Genomic DNA, 18,836 nt, shown 5'->3' on the forward strand with positions numbered 1-18,836 from the left:
ATCCCGGAGTCTCACGTCTCCAGACTTCTGAGCAAAAAGCCGAAAGTTAAGGCGACCTTGAGCAGAAATGAATTGAAATGTTCTCTGTAGCCGATCTCCTAATTCTATCTGGCTTAATAAGAGGAGCGGAGCGTTCCGTTAATCGCTCTGCCTCGTTCGGCAATTCTGGAGGAAATAGAAGCGCTCGGCGTGCTGGAAATGAGCGGCGGCCTATTCACATTCTGCAGTCATCTGCAGAGCCCCGAGACACCTCGTAATCCCACTCATCAGAGTCACGGCGAGCCCACACGTACCGGGGCGTAGCGGATAGGATCGCGGGCATTATCATTACACAAGAGTTCTAAATCTGCAAGGTAAAAGAAGTCAACTAAAAAATAAAAATCACCAAATAAAAGTCCAATGATTTAATGTAGGTGTGAATCCTATGGAGACGGGAAAGGCGAGCGGCTGCCAGACACCTGGTGCCACACATTACTGCCTGCCCGGTCTGTGTCCCCCACAATGTTTGATATTTAAAGGGAAGTTAACAATAACATCCACCCCCCAACTGCATGAAGATCTTTGAAAGCTTAAACCATTGACACGTTGATATCTTCTACTTTAATTCGTATGCAAATGAGGTGTTAAGTGCTCTGGGTGTGACGTAGCACTTCCCCAGCCTCTACCTCCAGTGGTTGTTTCTCTTTAGCTTGATTCATAGCTTACTGTGTGATTTCTTTTGCCTGACGACTGACATCACTCAAACAGTGAGCTGTCAATCAAGCTAAAGAGCTAGAGACCAGAGAATGAGCTCACTGACTGATTCACCGTCAGCTCATCTTGTATTCTGCCATGTACTTTGATGCATAGATGTACAAGACAAACAATCCAACATTTTTAATAAAACCCTATAACAAATAGAATGTCAAAAATACATGCATTGAAGTAAAAAAAAAATAAAAATAATAATAATAATAATAATTGCCTTCAAAGGCATCGGGAGTAAAATTATGTGATGGACTAAGCATCTCTGCATTTACGGCAGCTTGCCCTCTGAAAGACAATACTTGTAGTTCGAAAATCTGTGAGCAAGAATTACGGGAAAAAGTTTTCAACGTGATATGCTAATTAGGTGCCCAGAGCATCAGGGGCACCTTCCCTCATTTAATCTGCCTTCTCAGCTCCTCCCCCTTTTCATTGATTGACAGATGAACCAGCGTTGACTGCACAGGAATCATCCCAATATTGACACTTGGAGTTGGTCTGCTCCCTTATGCGCATGCACCAACACGGCAACACCCTGTGCATGCGCGGGCGGCAATGGAAGCAGGAGGTATAAGGAGGGCAGAATAAGGGCGGGAAGGTGCTGCGGAATGCCCCCGAAGCACCAACATCTTAATTAACATATTGCATTAAAGCTCTTTTCTGGAAATCTTGCCGACAGATTTTGGAACAGCAGGAATGCAGATGGTGATGTGCTTCGCCCATGCCATAATCGTGTCCTGACAGCTTCCCTTGTATGGCGCACCTCCGACTCCGCACGTCTGTGAGCAGGATGACCAAGACGACCAGTCCGACACCCAACAGTCGATGGTGCACTCCACCAGACAGCGAAGACTCTGCTTTTCAGGTTTCTTCAATCCAAGCTGAAAAGCAAAAAAAAAAAAATATAAAGACTTCCTGAAAAGATCCAAGAAATATCAGCCACTAACAGACGACGACTCACATTTTATCTGACAGTCAATAGACTTAGTAAAAGGAATGTTCACTTTCTAGTCTTTAACCACTTCCTGCCACGGCCATTTTTCCTTTTTGCCCCTTTTTTTGCCTCCCCTTTAACTGAGGGTCATTTTTTTTATTTTTCTCCATCGATATGGCCGTACGAGGTCTTGTTTTTGGCGGAACCGAACTGTAGTTGTGAATGACACTGCTCATTTTACTATATAATGTACTGAAAAATGGGGGTGAGGGGGAAATTAAATGGTGGAAAAAACGCAATTCTGCCTATTCGGATTGTGCCACAGAAGGTGACAGTGGTTGAACAACAGTGATGGGAGTTGGTTGTATAACTAAGGGGCTATGCCGCACCATACACCTGCACCTGACAAGTGCTGTACATGTACACTGGATTTTGTGTTGATGAATTTATTAAATTGCTAGACCTCCATTGTTTTCGTACAGAACTCCGGCATTGAGCAAAATGACAAATCTTAGCATCTTCTCGACACCACTAGAGGGAGCTGAGGAGCTGTCTGCATACTGATTTATCAATCAGTTCAATGGATAGTAGGTATGCAGTAAACGTTTAGGCTCCCACTAGTGGTGACTGCAGGAAGTATGTTTTTTTTTTTCTAAGCTATGTCTATGCACGGGACAATTTTCTCCGCTCGTTCTGCTTTTTGTTGTTTTACAAATTATCAAATTAAATTGGGTTAATAGAAATGTTCCGTTTCACCCAAGATTTCATACGAACATTTATTATTTAGCAGAATTACATCTTCATATTCCGTGATGAGATTTCACAGTAATTCAAATTCTATGAATACAGGAGTCTTTACTATAATGTTTAATATAATCTTTTCTGACTTTTTTTTTTTTAAATTGCGTTTTTTTTTCCCTGCACTTTTCTATTGTTTTAATTTTTTAAGAAAACTTTTTCTGGAGTTTTTTTCTTAAGTTGGTAAATGTAACAGTTATTGTTTGGACAGAAAAAAAAAAAAAAGACTGTGTGATGAGAGTGAACTCCAGAGCCGTCACGCTGGGCCCCGGCACAGCGGAGTTTAAGAGGCGCCCGGCTGGATCCGTTTTGTAAGCTGCACATTACCTGCTCACAAAAGGCCATTTTTACAGATTTCCCATCGCTGCGGGTGCAGTCCAGAAGCCGAGTTTTTATTCCCTCGCCGCAGATGGCCTTTTCACCGAGCTGACAGGCGCTCCACTCTGAAATCACCAACAAAAACCCATTTAGATTCAGACACTGCAATAAATTATCCATTTTACTACATCATTGACCCCTTAAGTGCCACTCGAGCTCCGGAGATCATTTAAATTCACTCGCTGCCACTTGTAACTCTATAATCTCTCGTGTGCCCCCAGTAGGCAAGAAAATCAGAGAAATACCAACCTTTACCTAATGCCACATTAATAAAACCACTATAGGAGGCCAAGGATGATTGGGATTGAAAATTGCGCATTGGTGTTTATTTTACGGTATTTCCCATGATACATAAATTTATTTCCACCTTCCATTTTTTTTTATATTTAGCATTTAGGCATGAACTTCACTATCATATGACAAAGTATCGGACACCAGGATAATGGAAGGTAATAACATACAACTGGAATTTACTAGGACGGATATAATGTGTCACGGGGATAACACACGATGGGTGATACATTTGTTGCTACATTTTAGAAACTCCTGTATCGTAGTTATCAGTATGTGATTTGGCAAACTAAGAAGGTATTAGCCCTGTCCCCATTCCCACCACCAACCCTGCCCTATTTGTGGGGTAGGGGTATAAATATAGTGGGTGCAGGGGTTGCAATCGCACTCGACAACTGGAGATTTGGAGAGCGAAAAGGTTCTCAACAAAGAGCCATGATAGATGGGGGCACCTGTTGGAGATTTTGCATTGACGTCCACAAAGTTCAAGTTTCTCCAAGATCTTGGCAAAAATTGCTTTTTTTTGGTCCAGAACATCTGTTTCTTAAAAAATTAGGACAAATATTGTATGTTCAAACAGTCCCAATTTTGGCTAGACAATCCATTAAGTCCTTGTTCATGAAAACTTGCAACCTGGAGCTGGAGATTTAAAAAGGTTGTCCCATTTGGGACATTTATGGCATTTCGATAGTATTTATAATAAATGGCCAATAAAATCAGACTCCATCTCTGGGATCCGCATCTATCTCAAGACCAGGGCCCCCCTTGGACTCTCATGGAATGAAGACATGTATCTCTCTCCATTCATTTCTATGGGAAATGTTACAAACGGAACACCTTCTTTAACCCTTGTGTGACTATTGACATAACTGTAGATCATCGCCAGGGTCTGTATATCAGGAGCTAAGCTCGCTCTGTACATGACCGATGTCGGCTGTGTTCAATGCATTGGTTGCCAGTGGGAGCATCAATCAAAGCCCATCATCCCCCAACAACGCGATTGTGGGGTGCCACTGGTTTGCTTTGGTAGCCGAACGCCTGTGAAAAGCCCCAGTTGGTGCTTTCTTTGGAATGTGGTAAAGTCCAGCTACATTGGGCATAAGAATGACTAAAGAATAGAGTAAAAAGTGGAAAAAAGTTTTAAAAAATATTAGAAAGAATTAAAAAAAAAAATATTATGGAAAAAAGTTATGACTTTTGAAAGCATAAGGAGGAAAAAGTTAAATCTCAAAAAAAAAAAAATTGCTCCGGGATAGGTGTAAAAGTATGCATGTAAGACTTCAACAAAAAGTCCTGCCTGCTGTAGGGCATGTTCCACAAAAAATGCTGTCAAAGCTGGCGATAAAGGTGGAGTGGGCCCCATTAAAGGGTTATTATTTCCCATCTTCATAGATGGATATTGTCAGAGAGTGCTTGTAAAAACAAACACTTTTGCAATTTACTTCTTATTAATATTTGCAGCTGTTTTTGATATATTTACATTTTCTTTTGTTTACAGCTTGTTGCCTAGGAGACCGACCAATGCTGCTGCCTAATTTATAAGTACTGGGCTGAAGCTGGCCGGGATCAGGAGGTATTAGTGCACTCCAACGCTGGCCAGCTTCAAAACAGTGCCTACAAGCTCAGTAGAAAAGAGCTTGTAAGCACTATTCATGTTCTTATTCTAGCTGCGGTGGTCGGTCTCCAAGGCAATAAGCTGCAAAGAAAAGTGTTAATATCTCAAGAATGGCTCAAAATTTTAACAAGCAGCAAATTGAAAAATTGCTTGTTTTTTACAAGCAGTATCCAACAATACTCATGTGTAAAAAGATGGGGGGAAAAAAACATTAAGAAATGTGTTATAGGGCTCATGTTACATACTATCCCTGGGTTTCTATAGTTACTTCTCTCCTCTCCAAATGTTGCCCCTGCATCTCTCTAACATAAGACAACGCTGTGGGGAGTTTTGGGGAAGGAAACGCTAAAGGCTTTATTATAAGAAATATCTGCTAGAAATGTAAGTGATAATTGCCACATTATATAAATTAGTTCTCTATGTGATAAACGTGGAAAATCTCAGCCCGAAACCCTGAGCTTCTCGCACCAGAACAGAATCCAAGAAAACCTCCTCCGTGGAGATAATGACAGATGCTACACGGGAATATTGTAATAAATATTAGAGCCGATGGTAATGGATGGAATAATTAAGCAATTACAAGAATTTCAACCAAAATTAATTAAGTTTTATCATTGTTTTATAATTAAATGAAATACAATCATTTGCATTTTAATTAAATGTCTGTTTTACATTGTAATAAGACTGCAATTTCTGTGAATATTTTAAAGTGAGTAAAAATAGGATGTGATTCGTTTCATCAGAGCTCAGATTATTAGGAGGCTACTGAAATAATACAATCAAATATACAGGGGGAAATTACATCTATTGTTCCTCGTTATCAGTCATTATTGAAGGAGGAGGCTGAATACAGTCCAAAAGTATATACGGTATATCACAGTGAGAAGTGAGAAATGCTGCACCTAAGGCCTATGTGTGCATGTAATCTATCAACAAAAGGGAAATCTATTGTCCCCTGTTATCAGCCATAACAGATAGAGGTTACCTAGGCAGTAATCCACATACTAAAAAAGTATCCACCAGCAGAGTAGTGAGTGCAGCTCTGGAGTAAAATACAGGATGTAACTCAGGATGAGTAATGTATGTACACAGTGACTGCACCAGCAGAATAGTGAGTGCAGCTCTGGGGTAAAATACAGGATGTAACTCAGGATCAGTAATGTAATGTATGTACACGGTGACTGCACCAGCAGAATAGTGAGTGCAGCTCTGGGATATAATACAGGATGTAACTCAGGATCAGTAATGTAATATATGTACACAGTGACTGCACCAGCAGAATAGTGAGTACAGCTCTGGGATATAATACAGGATGTAACTCAGGATCAGTAATGTAATATATGTACACAGTGACTGCACCAGCAGAATAGTGAGTACAGCTCTGGGATATAATACAGGATGTAACTCAGGATCAGTAATGTAATGTATGTACACGGTGACTGCACCAGCAGAATAGTGAGTGCAGCTCTGGAGTATAATACAGGATGTGACTCAGGATCAGTAATGTAATGTATGTACACGGTGACTGCACCAGCAGAATAGTGAGTGCAGCTCTGGGATATAATACAGGATGTAACTCAGGATCAGTAATGTAATGTATGTACACAGTGACTGCACCAGCAGAATAGTGAGTGCAGCTCTGGGGTATAATACAGGATGTAATTCGGGATCAGTAATGTAATGTATGTACACAGTGACTGCACCAGCAGAATAGTGAGTGCAGCTCTGGGGTATAATACAGGATGTAACTCAGGATCAGTAATGTAATGTATGTACACGGTGACTGCACCAGCAGAATAGTGAGTGCAGCTCTGGGGTATAATACAAGATGTAACTCAGGATCAGTAATGTAATGTATGTACACAGTGACTGCACCAGCAGAATAGTGAGTGCAGCTCTGGGGTATAATACAGGATGTGACTCAGGATCAGTAATGTAATGTATGTACACAGTGGCTGCACCAGCAGAATAGTGAGTGCAGCTCTGGGGTATAATACAGGATGTAACTCAGGATCAGTAATGTATGTATCAGTAATGGGATCCTGACCGTGGCCTAGCACGAGATAGAACGTTATGGAGCTGCGCCTGCACCCATTGCGGCAGCATCCTAAGAAAGGACACGAAGCAAAGTATATTGTGGAGAGTGAGAAACGAAGTCACAGCACAAGGAGATAATACCGGGAGGAGTCGTGCCTCAAGATCGGCAGCCTCCTTCTGAGGCGCGTAGCCGGTGGCCGGAACACCGAGGGAGTAATTGACTCTACGCTTTACTTCAGAGACCGGCAGGACAGTCGATTCCAATTTGGCTGCCCGACCTTAATACCTATGAAGACACGGAGGCAAATTGTGGGGGTCGGGGCGTTTCTAGGGTCCCTATAAAATAGCTCCAGGCTGTCCCAGTCATACGGGTTGTCCTATCCATATCATCTGGGGGACAGAGAGAGAGAACATCAGAAACATCCACGAAAGTTGTGAGGACTATCCCGTGGTGCTCAGCAGGGAGGTACTACAACACACAGGTGCTAGTAGGAAGGCTACTGATTTCCACCTGGATAAGGGAACTCTGGATGTGCCTTCGGACCGGCCAGACCCAGCCAGCCCTGTGAGCCGTGCTCTGGACTGCGGACTCTAAAGTCTTCAGTAAAAGGTAAAGAGACTGCAACCTTGTGTCCTCGTTATTCACCGCGCTTTACGACGTCCACCATCACCACCTACACATCTGGGAAGCCCTGGGGACACACTTCACCTGTGGGAAGGTATACCATCTAGCTGCCATTCCATCACCCCAGCGGACCCCTTGCAGCGTCGGTCACCCTGACCAAATACCACAGGTGGCGTCACGAAACACCGTACAAACAACTACCACTTTAAGTGGACGCCCCTCAGAAGGGCCACGGACCGGGTCGGGCCACGGTGACATCCCCAGAACCGAGAGAGATAGACCCGATACCGAGTACCCCATTGCCCTTACCCGTGGGGGTGCTCCATGTACACAGTGACTGCACCAGCAGAATAGTGAGTGCAGCTCTGGAGTATAATACAGGATGTAACTCAGGATCAGTAATGTAATGTATGTACACAGTGACTGCACCAGCAGAATAGTGAGTGCAGCTCTGGGGTATAATACAGGATGTAACTCAGGATCAGTAATGTAATGTATGTACACAGTGACTGCACCAGCAGACTAGTGAGTGCAGCTCTGGAGTATACAGTGCCTACAAGTAGTATTCAACCCCCTGCAGATTTAGCAGGTTTAATAAGATGCAAATAAGTTAGAGCCTTCAAACTTCAAACAAGAGCAGGATTTATTAACAGATGCATAAATCTTACAAACCAAAAAGTTTTGTTGCTCAGTTAAATTTTTATAAATTTTAAACATAAAAGTGTGGGTCAATTATTATTCAACCCCTAGGTTTAATATTTTGTGGAATAACCTTTGTTTGCAATTACAGCTAATAATCGTCTTTTATAAGACCTGATCAGGCCGGCACAGGTCTCTGGAGTTATCTTGGCCCACTCCTCCATGCAGATCTTCTCCAAGTTATCTAGGTTCTTTGGGTGTCTCATGTGGACTTTAATCTTGAGCTCCTTCCACAAGTTTTCAATTGGGTTAAGGTCAGGAGACTGACTAGGCCACTGCAACACCTTGATTTTTTGCCTCTTGAACCAGGCCTTGGTTTTCTTGGCTGTGTGCTTTGGGTCGTTGTCTTGTTGGAAGATGAAATGACGACCCATCTTAAGATCCTTGATGGAGGAGCGGAGGTTCTTGGCCAAAATCTCCAGGTAGGCCGTGCTATCCATCTTCCCATGGATGCGGACCAGATGGCCAGGCCCCTTGGCTGAGAAACAGCCCCACAGCATGATGCTGCCACCACCATGCTTGACTGTAGGAATGGTATTCTTGGGGTCGTATGCAGTGCCATCCAGTCTCCAAACGTCACGTGTGTGGTTGGCACCAAAGACCTCGATCTTGGTCTCATCAGACCAGAGAACCTTGAACCAGTCAGTCTCAGAGTCCTCCAAGTGATCATGAGCAAACTGTAGACGAGCCTTGACATGACGCTTTGAAAGTAAAGGTACCTTACGGGCTCGTCTGGAACGGAGACCATTGCGGTGGAGTACGTTACTTATGGTATTGACTGAAACCAATGTCCCCACTGCCATGAGATATTCCCGGAGCTCCTTCCTTTTTGTCCTTGGGTTAGTCTTGACTCTTCGGACAAGCCTGGCCTCGGCACGGGAGGAAACTTTCAAAGGCTGTCCAGGCCGTGGAAGGCTAACAGTAGTTCCATAAGCATTCCACTTCCGGATGATGCTCCCAACAGTGGAGACAGGTAGGCCCAACTCCTTGGAAAGGGTTTTGTACCCCTTGCCAGCCTTGTGACCCTCCACGATCTTGTCTCTGATGGCCTTGGAATGCTCCTTTGTCTTTCCCATGTTGACCATGTATGAGTGCTGTTCACAAGTTTGGGGAGGGTCTTAAATAGTCAGAAAAGGCTGGAAAAAGAGATAATTAATCCAAACATGTGAAGCTCATTGTTCTTTGTGCCTGAACTACTTCTTAATACTTTAGGGGAGCCAAACAGAATTCTGGTGGGTTGAGGGGTTGAATAATAAATGACCCTCTGAAACAACTTTTCACAATTTAAAAAAAAAAATAAACAAAGAAATAACATTCTTTTTTGCTGCAGTGCATTTCACACTTCCAGGCTGATCTACAGTCCAAATGTCACAATGCCAAGTTAATTCCAAATGTGTAAACCTGCTAAATCTGCAGGGGGTTGAATACTACTTGTAGGCACTGTAATACAGGATGTCTCTCAGGATCAGTAATGTAATGTATGTACACAGTGACTGCACCAGCAGAATAGTGAGTGCAGCTCTGGAGTATAATACAGGATGTAACTCAGGATCAGTAATGTAATGTATGTACACAGTGACTGCACCAGCAGAATAGTGAGTGCAGCTCTGGAGTATAATACAGGATGTAAATCAGGATGAGTGCAGTTACATCATTTAATACTGATGATGAGTCTAGAGCAGAGTCCTCTTTGCAGTCTGTAATGTATTTACATAGTGCAAAATGAACATTATAAATTATACTTTGGTTTCTGAAGTCTCAAAGTTTTCTATTAGCGAACTTGTTGAGATGTGGACAATATTAATGTGCCAGAGACCACAAGTAATGACGCGTGAACAGAGTGTATTTATGGGCCTAAGAATTATACAATTAATAATTCTTCTTTCAGTGCATCATTAAACTGGTTAATGACTAAATACCGAGAGCGAAAATTACACTACTGATTTTTATAGTTTCAAGAAATATACTGCTACAGACAGTTAAGTCCTACATTACTGACAGGAAGGAACAATGTGTCATCCATGATAACCAATGGTTAAGAAATACAATATTATTTTACTTTGTAAAATATTTAGATAGAAATTCCATCATGATTTTATCTTTAAAAAAAGGACCCAATATCTGCCTATCTAATCCCATCTAATATCTCTGTATATATGTATCTATGTTTCTAATTATCTATCCATCTAGTGTATAAATACATAGTGTGCAATGCTGGCAGAACATTCTGCACAGTACTGACTAATTATTGCATTCAGTGGGACTTGTACAAATTCTTCAGCAGTGAGCTCCCCCTACTGGTGATCCGTAGACTTCCTATTTAGCCAGTGAACTGCTCGGTGCTCACGCAGGAGCATTTCACTTCCGATGACCCGACCACCCACCAATCATCAACACTATAGAGCAACTTTAAAGAATATGCAAAGTTTCACAAAGTAATAGTTACCCTTTAAACATCCCTATTCTGTCCAAAGAAATGTTGGGAAGTGTGGTATTTTTCGATGAGGAGTACATGTGAAATTCCTGGATTCTGATTCTTCCATCATCCAGGAGATAATTGGATCCAGTGCTACCTGGCAGCTTCTGATCTCCATGTTTATGACAAATAAATAGGAATATCACAGCTACCTACTTAACATGCAGCGCTCCGATCTTTAGGGGCCACAAAGGATAACATTGCTGCAGATTTGGATTCGAATACCAGCCAAGTGCATGGACCTTTTACTAATCTGATCCACATTTTGCAGAATGCGGAGCAAAGTGTCACTTTCTTTTTCTATCCCTTTAATGTAGCACGTTTTTAAAAAAACTACAGTGAATTTGCAAAAAAATGTGCATGGTCTTTATGCGCATTCTCTGCGGATTTGTTACATGATCTGCTGCAGAAAATGTCTGCAGTTAGTCGACTTCTTCATAATTCAAGCTGCATAATAAAATCTTTACACATTTATGTAGTAAAAGTTTATATTGGGGAGTTGGAGGAGGCTTCTTGTGCCCTTCCTATAATCTGGCCCTGCTAATTATCCACCGGTATTCATACGTTTCTCTATTCATCAGCTTCTTCTGGGGATGTTTGTTATATAATAAGATATAGTGTATAAAATCTCCCAAGTTAGTGACACAAACCTGAAGCGAGGAAGACCAAATGAATGAATAATACATGGGCACATCCGATGTACCCGTCACTATGGCAGGCTCTGGGTGCCCCAGGGGGGATTTATTAGTCAGCGCTGCTAGTACAGATTATAATATCCGGGCGGTGCGCTCGTACCTGTGACATTATACTGGTAGTGGAAACAATTACTGTTCAGGACACACGATTCAGTTTCCAGGTCCTCAGGACAAGTCTTCCCGTTAGTCGCTGTTCTCAGTGGAAACCTCGTCCTTGACCTCGCAGAGTTGGTGTCGCATGACTGATGGAAAAAGCAGAGGAGAAAGCGGTGAGCGTCAGGAACATCTCGGCCTCCGCAAGAAACATCTACGGAAGAAAAATTTCACAGACATCGATCAAGCTCGAGATTTCGATGTGAAGATCGGGTAGCAGATGAGACAAATTCTAGTCGAAGAATATATCATATAGGCAAGAGTTAGATTTTTGTTATTATACAGAATGGTGCAAAAGATTTAAGCAGGTGTAGAAAACAAGAAAAAGCTTCCAAAGCTTGAAATAATCGTTTACTTTTATCAATTAACAAAATGCAAAGTGACATTTATATTCCATCAATAAGTGACCGCCCGTCGGACTTCTTCAGGTCTTCTCGGTCACTTGTACACAAGTTGGGAAGGAACTTGGCAGGAGGTTGTTCCAAACATCTTGGAGAACTGGCAGGAGGTTGTTCCAAACATCTTGGAGAACTGGCAGGAGGTAGGTCCAAACATCTTGGAGAACTGGCAGGAGGTTGTTCCAAACATCTTGGAGAACTGGCAGGAGGTTGTTCCAAACATCTTGGAGAACTGGCAGGAGGTTGTTCCAAACCTCTTGGAGAACTGGCAGGAGGTTGTTCCAAACATCTTGGAGAACTGGCAGGAGGTTGTTCCAAACATCTTGGAGAACTGGCAGGAGGTTGTTCCAAACCTCTTGGAGAACTGGCAGGAGGTTGTTCCAAACATCTTGGAGAACTGGCAGGAGGTTGTTCCAAACATCTTGGAGAACTGGCAGGAGGTAGGTCCAAACATCTTGAAGAACTGGCAGGAGGTTGTTCCAAACATCTTGGAGAACTGGCAGGAGGTTGTTCCAAACATCTTGGAGAACTGGCAGGAGGTTGTTCCAAACATCTTGGAGAACTGGCAGGAGGTCGTTCCAAACATCTTGGAGAACTGGCACAAGGTTGTTCCAAACATCTTGGAGAACAGACCTCAGATCTTCTGTGGATGTCACTTGTGCAATTCCTTCAGTCTCTTCCTGTAATCCCAGAAAGACTCAGAGTCTTTTAAGTTCCACTTTCCCCACTCATGAATAGACAAATCCTTTAAATCGTCTAGTCTCCACCTATTTACCGAGAAAGCCTGCGAGTCCTGCTTCCCCCTCCCACTGCATGTGATCTTTATTTTTCCCAACCAGAGAAAGCTGATAAACCCACATTCCCCCGTCGAATCATAGAGAAAGTCTGTAATACCTATTTCCTCCATCCACTCATAAAAAAAGCCTCAGAGTCCGCCTGTCCACTCATGGAAAAATCATTTAAGTCCATCTTCCCACACTCACTCATAAAGAACGCATGTGATTATTACTTCCCCCTCCTTTCTTAGAGAAAGCCGTTGCATTCTGCTCACATACAGCGGTGAACAACTTTATTAGTCAATTCTCAGAGGAAAAACCTGTCACTCCAAACTGTGTGGGTGGAGTCATCAGGACTCACAGGCTTTTTGTACGAGTCCTGGCTGATTTTCGACAGGTTTTTACATAAAAAAATTGAAAATAAATAATAGAAAGTCTATATTGCCGAGATCAGCGCCTCTTCCTCTGTGCTATGCTCCTCTCAGATAGGAGATCCGACATACTCACTTTAATCCAAAATTTATGATTGCTTACACAGCTCCGATGTAAACAATGTGTTTCCATGGTAACAGACTGGTGTAAAATTCCTGCAGACATAAGGGACAGATGGAAAGCAGTATACGACTACAGGATCAGACGACACAGACACCGTGTGTTGTCATTATTGTATTTGTGCCTTTATTTGTTGAGTTTTTGCCATTTTGCACATTTTTTGGTTGGCCTCATGTTCATCTTTCCATTTGCACATCTTTTGCAGTCTATTTTATGTGTTTGCTTACTTGTTGTTTTTTTCAGTTTTGCAGTGTGTCCCCCTCCAGAGTTATTTTATGTACGCACGATATTTTAGTGCAACTTTTGTTCCATTTTACAAAACTTTTTTGCGCTAAAAGATTGCAAGGAAAAGGTTACAGATGCAGATAAAGACAAATTTTGACTTTGCGTAAAATTCATGAACTGCATGCAGCATTTTGAAGAATTTTCGGCAAAAAAATAGCGATGAACACAAAGCAAAAGCGACGTGAAAAAAATTTTGCAAATAAATAATCAGGGCCACAGCAGTTGCAGAAACAAAGCAGTTCGGATTTTTCTAATTAACGCCAACTACAATGTGGCTTCCTACTAAAGAGATAGGGAAAGGCCATACAATAGGGTCCAAGATAAGAAGAAGGGGGCTAAAGTGCTTTCCCTGCTTGCAGTGACACTAGATAGCCACCACCAGGGGGAGCCAACAGCCTACAAATGTAGACAACCCCATGTAGTCCGCTTCTAGCCCTATAACTCCATATGCATCTATCGCCCCCTAGTGGTACGTATATTGTGAAATTGACCAGAACAGAATTTTAAACTTGCAATGGTGGCATGTTACATTTATAGGGACTCCCAGTTCAGAATGAGCCTTGATTAATTTATTAATTACATGTATATTAAAGCTTTCCAATAACTGGCACCCGTAGCAGACAATTAGCAGCCGGAGCCAATTATTAAACTTCCGTCAATAACTCACTATTCTACTTTTCATTGTACGTTCTCTTGTGTTTAATTAACTTCCCGCGATCCTTCGCTCAGTACTGGCAGCTCGGCGGATTACTCCGGGCCGATAAGCTCAAATAAGTGGGGGCGGAAACAACAAAAAGTCTGCAAGATAAACAGGAAATTTCCTGGATTTTATTAAATTTTTGCCCTTTTTGTAAGGGACGGCTCGTTATCTAGAAATATAGGGGTGAATTAATTTACAGAGTCTGTCCTGAGAAAAACGATTAATAATCGCAGTGGACGGACGAGGCGGCTAATTGGCCTTTATCTGCCATCTAATGTTCCTGTGTAGGGTGCACGTCAGCAGATTCTCTCCATAGTCCTCATCAACATCTCTCTGTATAAAACCATATTTCACGTTCACCCTCAGGTAGCTTAATTGGAATGATCAAAGTAATGATTAAAAAGTGCGGCGGATCTCAGCACGCTCCCCGGACGGCGGCTGTCAACATCGAGACGTCTTTTATTTACAGTGCAAATCTGCTGAAAAATAGAAAGCTACTGCAGAGGCTTCCATAGATCAGATATAGGAAAGGCTGAGGACCTCCACCTGACAGCCAATATCAAACCAGGCCTGCTGGGTAGCATTTCTGACTGATGCTAATCCCAGGTTTCGTATGTTCTCCCACTATATGTTGCACTGTTGTCTGGGAGAGAATAACAGCAATATTTGTTCAGATCATCCTGCATAATTATTTCAGAACTACTAAAGATACCCACACAAGTGGAGCAGTTGCAAACAGAAACTGTACCACCATGCGGCAGTGCTGTTCCAAAGAAATTTCTTGTTCCTTTAGAAGCTGCTTTGATCTGCTGCTCAGCGAAATCTGTACACTATATTTAGTTTCTGTGCGGGAATTCCCCCGGAGTATGAAGCAGATAAGAATTCCCCTGTCTGAGCCTATACTCTGTTTGAATGCAATGTATGGATCTTGCTGAGCAGCAAATGCAAGCAGCATCTAAAGGAGCACTGCAGTATATTGTTGGGGTGAGAAGACAGAAAAATAAGGCAATGAAATATATTACAATAATTATTAACTTTGCAATGCTTGGAGCGTATTTAAAGGGAAAAGGAGCTTATTTAGTTTCTCTTTGGTGCTGAGAAACCTGTGTGAGCAATATAGTTGTTTTTACTGGCAATGTCATGTTTCAGTAATTTTGTATTTTAGGGCAATGTACGTGCAGTTGCACGATTTGCTATTTGGACTGAATATGGCTTATTTTCAGGTCGGCCAGTCCTAGGAATATCAGCTATGACGAGTCAAGTACAGGATTGGCACCAGTGGAAATTGCCACAGAAATGGAAGTGAAGAGATAGAGAATCATATCTGTTAACCACAGAGAGTCAAAAGAAGAGGTAAGAGGATACTGCATGAGATGGGCTTTGTGCCCAGTACTAACCTCGTGCCAACATATTCCACAGCAGTTCAAGATACATGAGGGTGCACGTACAGTGTTGAACGAAGCCGACAAATTTGGAGGCATAAAAAAAGAAAGTGGCCGGAGTCACCACCTGTGGTCTGAAGACTGCTGACTGGTGCTGTCGATATGACAAATCCACATTTCAGATGATAAAATGTATCATTACTTGGGGTCTAATTACTGGTGTCTCCACCAATCTAGAGAACAGGGAGATTAAAGTCCCCTGTGTGAATGTGTGGCGCCCCAGGGTCCTGGTCGTCACAGTAGCATTGCTTTCCTCACAGGGAGAGTAATGTTACGTTTGGAAGCGATGAAGGATATCTTTTATCAGGTAATCACAATGCACACAACATGTTCACACTCCAGCCCCACAAGGGGGAGCTTTTGATCCTTTTCCTAGGTGACTCCCCATATATATTGTAGTTTGGAGGGAAAGAGGTCAGAGAGGCAGAAGAGAGCAGACTGACAGTGTCAGAAGGTCTGAAGGGGCCGTGTAGCCTGAAGTACTACAGCCCCTGGAGAAAGAGACATACAGAAGGAAAGAACATCATTCAGTGAGAGTGAAGGAGAGCGAGGCACAGGCAAGGACACCAGGGGGAGGACAGCAGCGAGCAGACTGTCTCCCTGGTAAAGCGCAGATAACCGGTAGCCGGCACACCGAGGTTGTAAGGGACTCTAAGCCTTACATCAGAGACCGGCAGGACAGCTGAATTGCAAGTTACCTGTCCGCCACACACACCTGAAGACACAGTAACACATAGAGCCCGGGGCGTGAGAGTCCCTGTAAAAAGGCTCGAGTTACCTGTCATACAGGTAATGTCCTATCCTATATGGGGGACAGAGAGAAGAACTGTGAGGACCTCATCTGAAGCCATAGGCAGTAAGGGACTACAACACCACCAAGCTAGAGGAAGGCTTTTAACTCCACCTGGTAAAGGGGACTCTGGATTCGCTTCCAAGCCGGCCGGACCCTGCCTGTCCTGTGATCTGGTGCCCTGGACTGTGGCTGCCTGAAGTCTTCAGTAAACCAGGTAAAGAGACTGCAAACCTGCGTCCTCATTCTTTACTGCACCATGCACCACCTTCCATCTACACACCGGGAGCCCTGCGGATACACTTCACCTGTGGGAAGTTATACCATCTAGCTGCCATAACATCACCCCAGATGATCCCTTAAAGCAGCGTCGGTCCCCACTGACCAAATACCACAGGTGGCGTCACGAACATAATCTTTATTCAATTTCCCCTTTTATATGGGTGCCCAGGGCCAAAGACCGGGTCGCCACCGTGATATCCCCCTGTGAACACCGGACATGGTCCTGGCGGGCGACTCAAATGGAGTGGTAGTGGTCCAGCTGTAGAGCCCCCTACCGATTTCCAAATGTGAGAATCAAGAATACTTGTGTGAATAGAATGGTAATTACTGAGCATGTGCAACCACTGGTCCATTAAGTGTCTATAGGTTGCACATGCTCAGTTATCACCATTCTATACACACAAGGATTCTTACGTTTGGAAACTGGTGGGGGGCTCTACAGCTGGACCTTCTACGGTCATACATTTATCATCTTCACTGTTGATTACTTATCGGACAACTTCTTTGATATATTTCTCTGAAGATAGGCAATTATACTAGGACATTTTTAAAACTTACACCCCACATAAAGCCTAATCCCTAAGAAAAATATATGTTCTTCAGTAGCTTCCATTGTCCAGGCGAGACCCAAGGGCGCCGTCTCGTGACTTGTTCTACAGATGAATGATGCACATCTGTGGAAATGGCAGGTACATCACACTCCGAGCTTCTTTGGTGCAAAGCACCTGAAAAAAATGTAAATGCAAGACGGGGTGACAGTCATTCCGCCGCGCTAAGGCGCCATCCATCTCTATTTTTATCCATATTCAACAGGTTTCCTAGGAATACATTCTGGTATTTATGTTAATGAACATGATCCTCTCTGGCATGAGAAGGACGAACAGAGAAGGCACCCGTGTCTCATATGGCCTCTCCATAAATGTGTCCATGTCGTTTATGCAGATTTCACAATACAGAAAAGTAGAGGGGAAATAAAAAGGAGAAGGAGCGACATTGACAAACAAGATGCCGTTTTGTACGTTCGGAATCCAAATTGGCAGCAAAGAAGAGACTGACAATTTCCGGCGGAGTCAAGTGTACAACATGAATGCAATTTAATTCCAGCAGCGTGGTGAATAGTAATGAGCAGCTATTGTGTTTGGAGCCATGCTACACAAGTATATTGTCGAAATGACAATCCTGTTGTTATCGAGTTCCCCGATTTAGGTTCCCTTGAAAATTGAATTTTAGTGGTTTTAGATACATTATTGTAATGGAAATGACATTTTACAACATAATAGTAATCAACAATGAGGGTAGATCAAACATCCATCATACATAGAGATGTCACCATGGGTATAGGCAGAAGTTCTGGCAGCTGAAGGGGTCTCCGCTGCCAGGAAATGGATGGATAAATGAAGAACACTGAAAAACTCCGTTTTGCTGAAGGGCCGATGTTTGCCCTCATCATCTCTTGCCTTGACTACTGCAATAACTCCTCTGAGGCCTCTGAAACTAACACTCGGGCATCCTACCAATCTGTACTTTACTCTGCTGCTCGATTAATTCCCCTCTCCCCTCGCTACACCGCCACCACTCCCTTCACGGGCTTCCAATTCAGTGAATCCAGTTTAAACTACCATCAATGATTTACAAGGCCGTCCATACTCCGTCTCCTCCATACATGTCCAAAATAATCTCTCAACATCTTCCCAGTGTCGGATTGGGCTGGCAAAGGTCCACCAGTAACATTGATGCTTGGGGCCCACTGTTCAGCTACCTGAAAAAAAAACCCTGACCCTTGTACACCAATCTACTTCTGCTGATGTAATATTAATTTGGCTAGCTTGTGTTAGATTATATAATTTTCTGAAGACTGTGAATAAAGTGTAATAGCACAACTCATTAGCACTCCTCACTCCTTCACAGGGGCCTACCAGAGGTTTCTCCTGTTCCCCTGTGGGCCAGTCCTATAAATGAGTGGGAATGAAACTTTATATGCAATGTATGTCAGTCGTTTTGAAACAATTTTAAATTTGCTCCCTTTTCTGATATTAATTACTCTGCACATTTTTTTTTTACAATGCAAGTTGTTCACATTTATACAATACATTCATATTTTTGCACCTTTGTATAATGGGGGAGCTTAGTTTTTGCACCTTTGTATAATGGGGGAGCTTAGTTCTA

The 18,836-nt window shown here is 42.8% G+C and overlaps 1 protein-coding gene across 3 annotated transcripts in view; it reads right to left on the reverse strand.

Annotated features, from left to right (window-relative positions):
• THSD7B (thrombospondin type 1 domain containing 7B) overlaps nt 1-18,836 on the reverse strand; it is a 453,156-nt gene that overhangs the window by 78,847 nt on the left and 355,473 nt on the right. For all 3 annotated transcript variants that reach the window (XM_077273034.1, XM_077273033.1, XM_077273032.1), the window contains 3 exons: nt 11,393-11,534; nt 2,804-2,919; nt 1,508-1,625 (listed from right to left, as the gene is read on the reverse strand). In XM_077273034.1, coding sequence (XP_077129149.1) covers nt 1,508-1,625; nt 2,804-2,919; nt 11,393-11,534 — 376 coding nt within the window. The remainder of the gene's footprint in view (nt 1-1,507; nt 1,626-2,803; nt 2,920-11,392; nt 11,535-18,836) is intronic.

This window comes from Ranitomeya variabilis, chromosome 7, assembly GCF_051348905.1.
Source record: "Ranitomeya variabilis isolate aRanVar5 chromosome 7, aRanVar5.hap1, whole genome shotgun sequence".
In the NCBI taxonomy this organism is placed as follows: Eukaryota; Metazoa; Chordata; class Amphibia; order Anura; family Dendrobatidae; genus Ranitomeya; species Ranitomeya variabilis.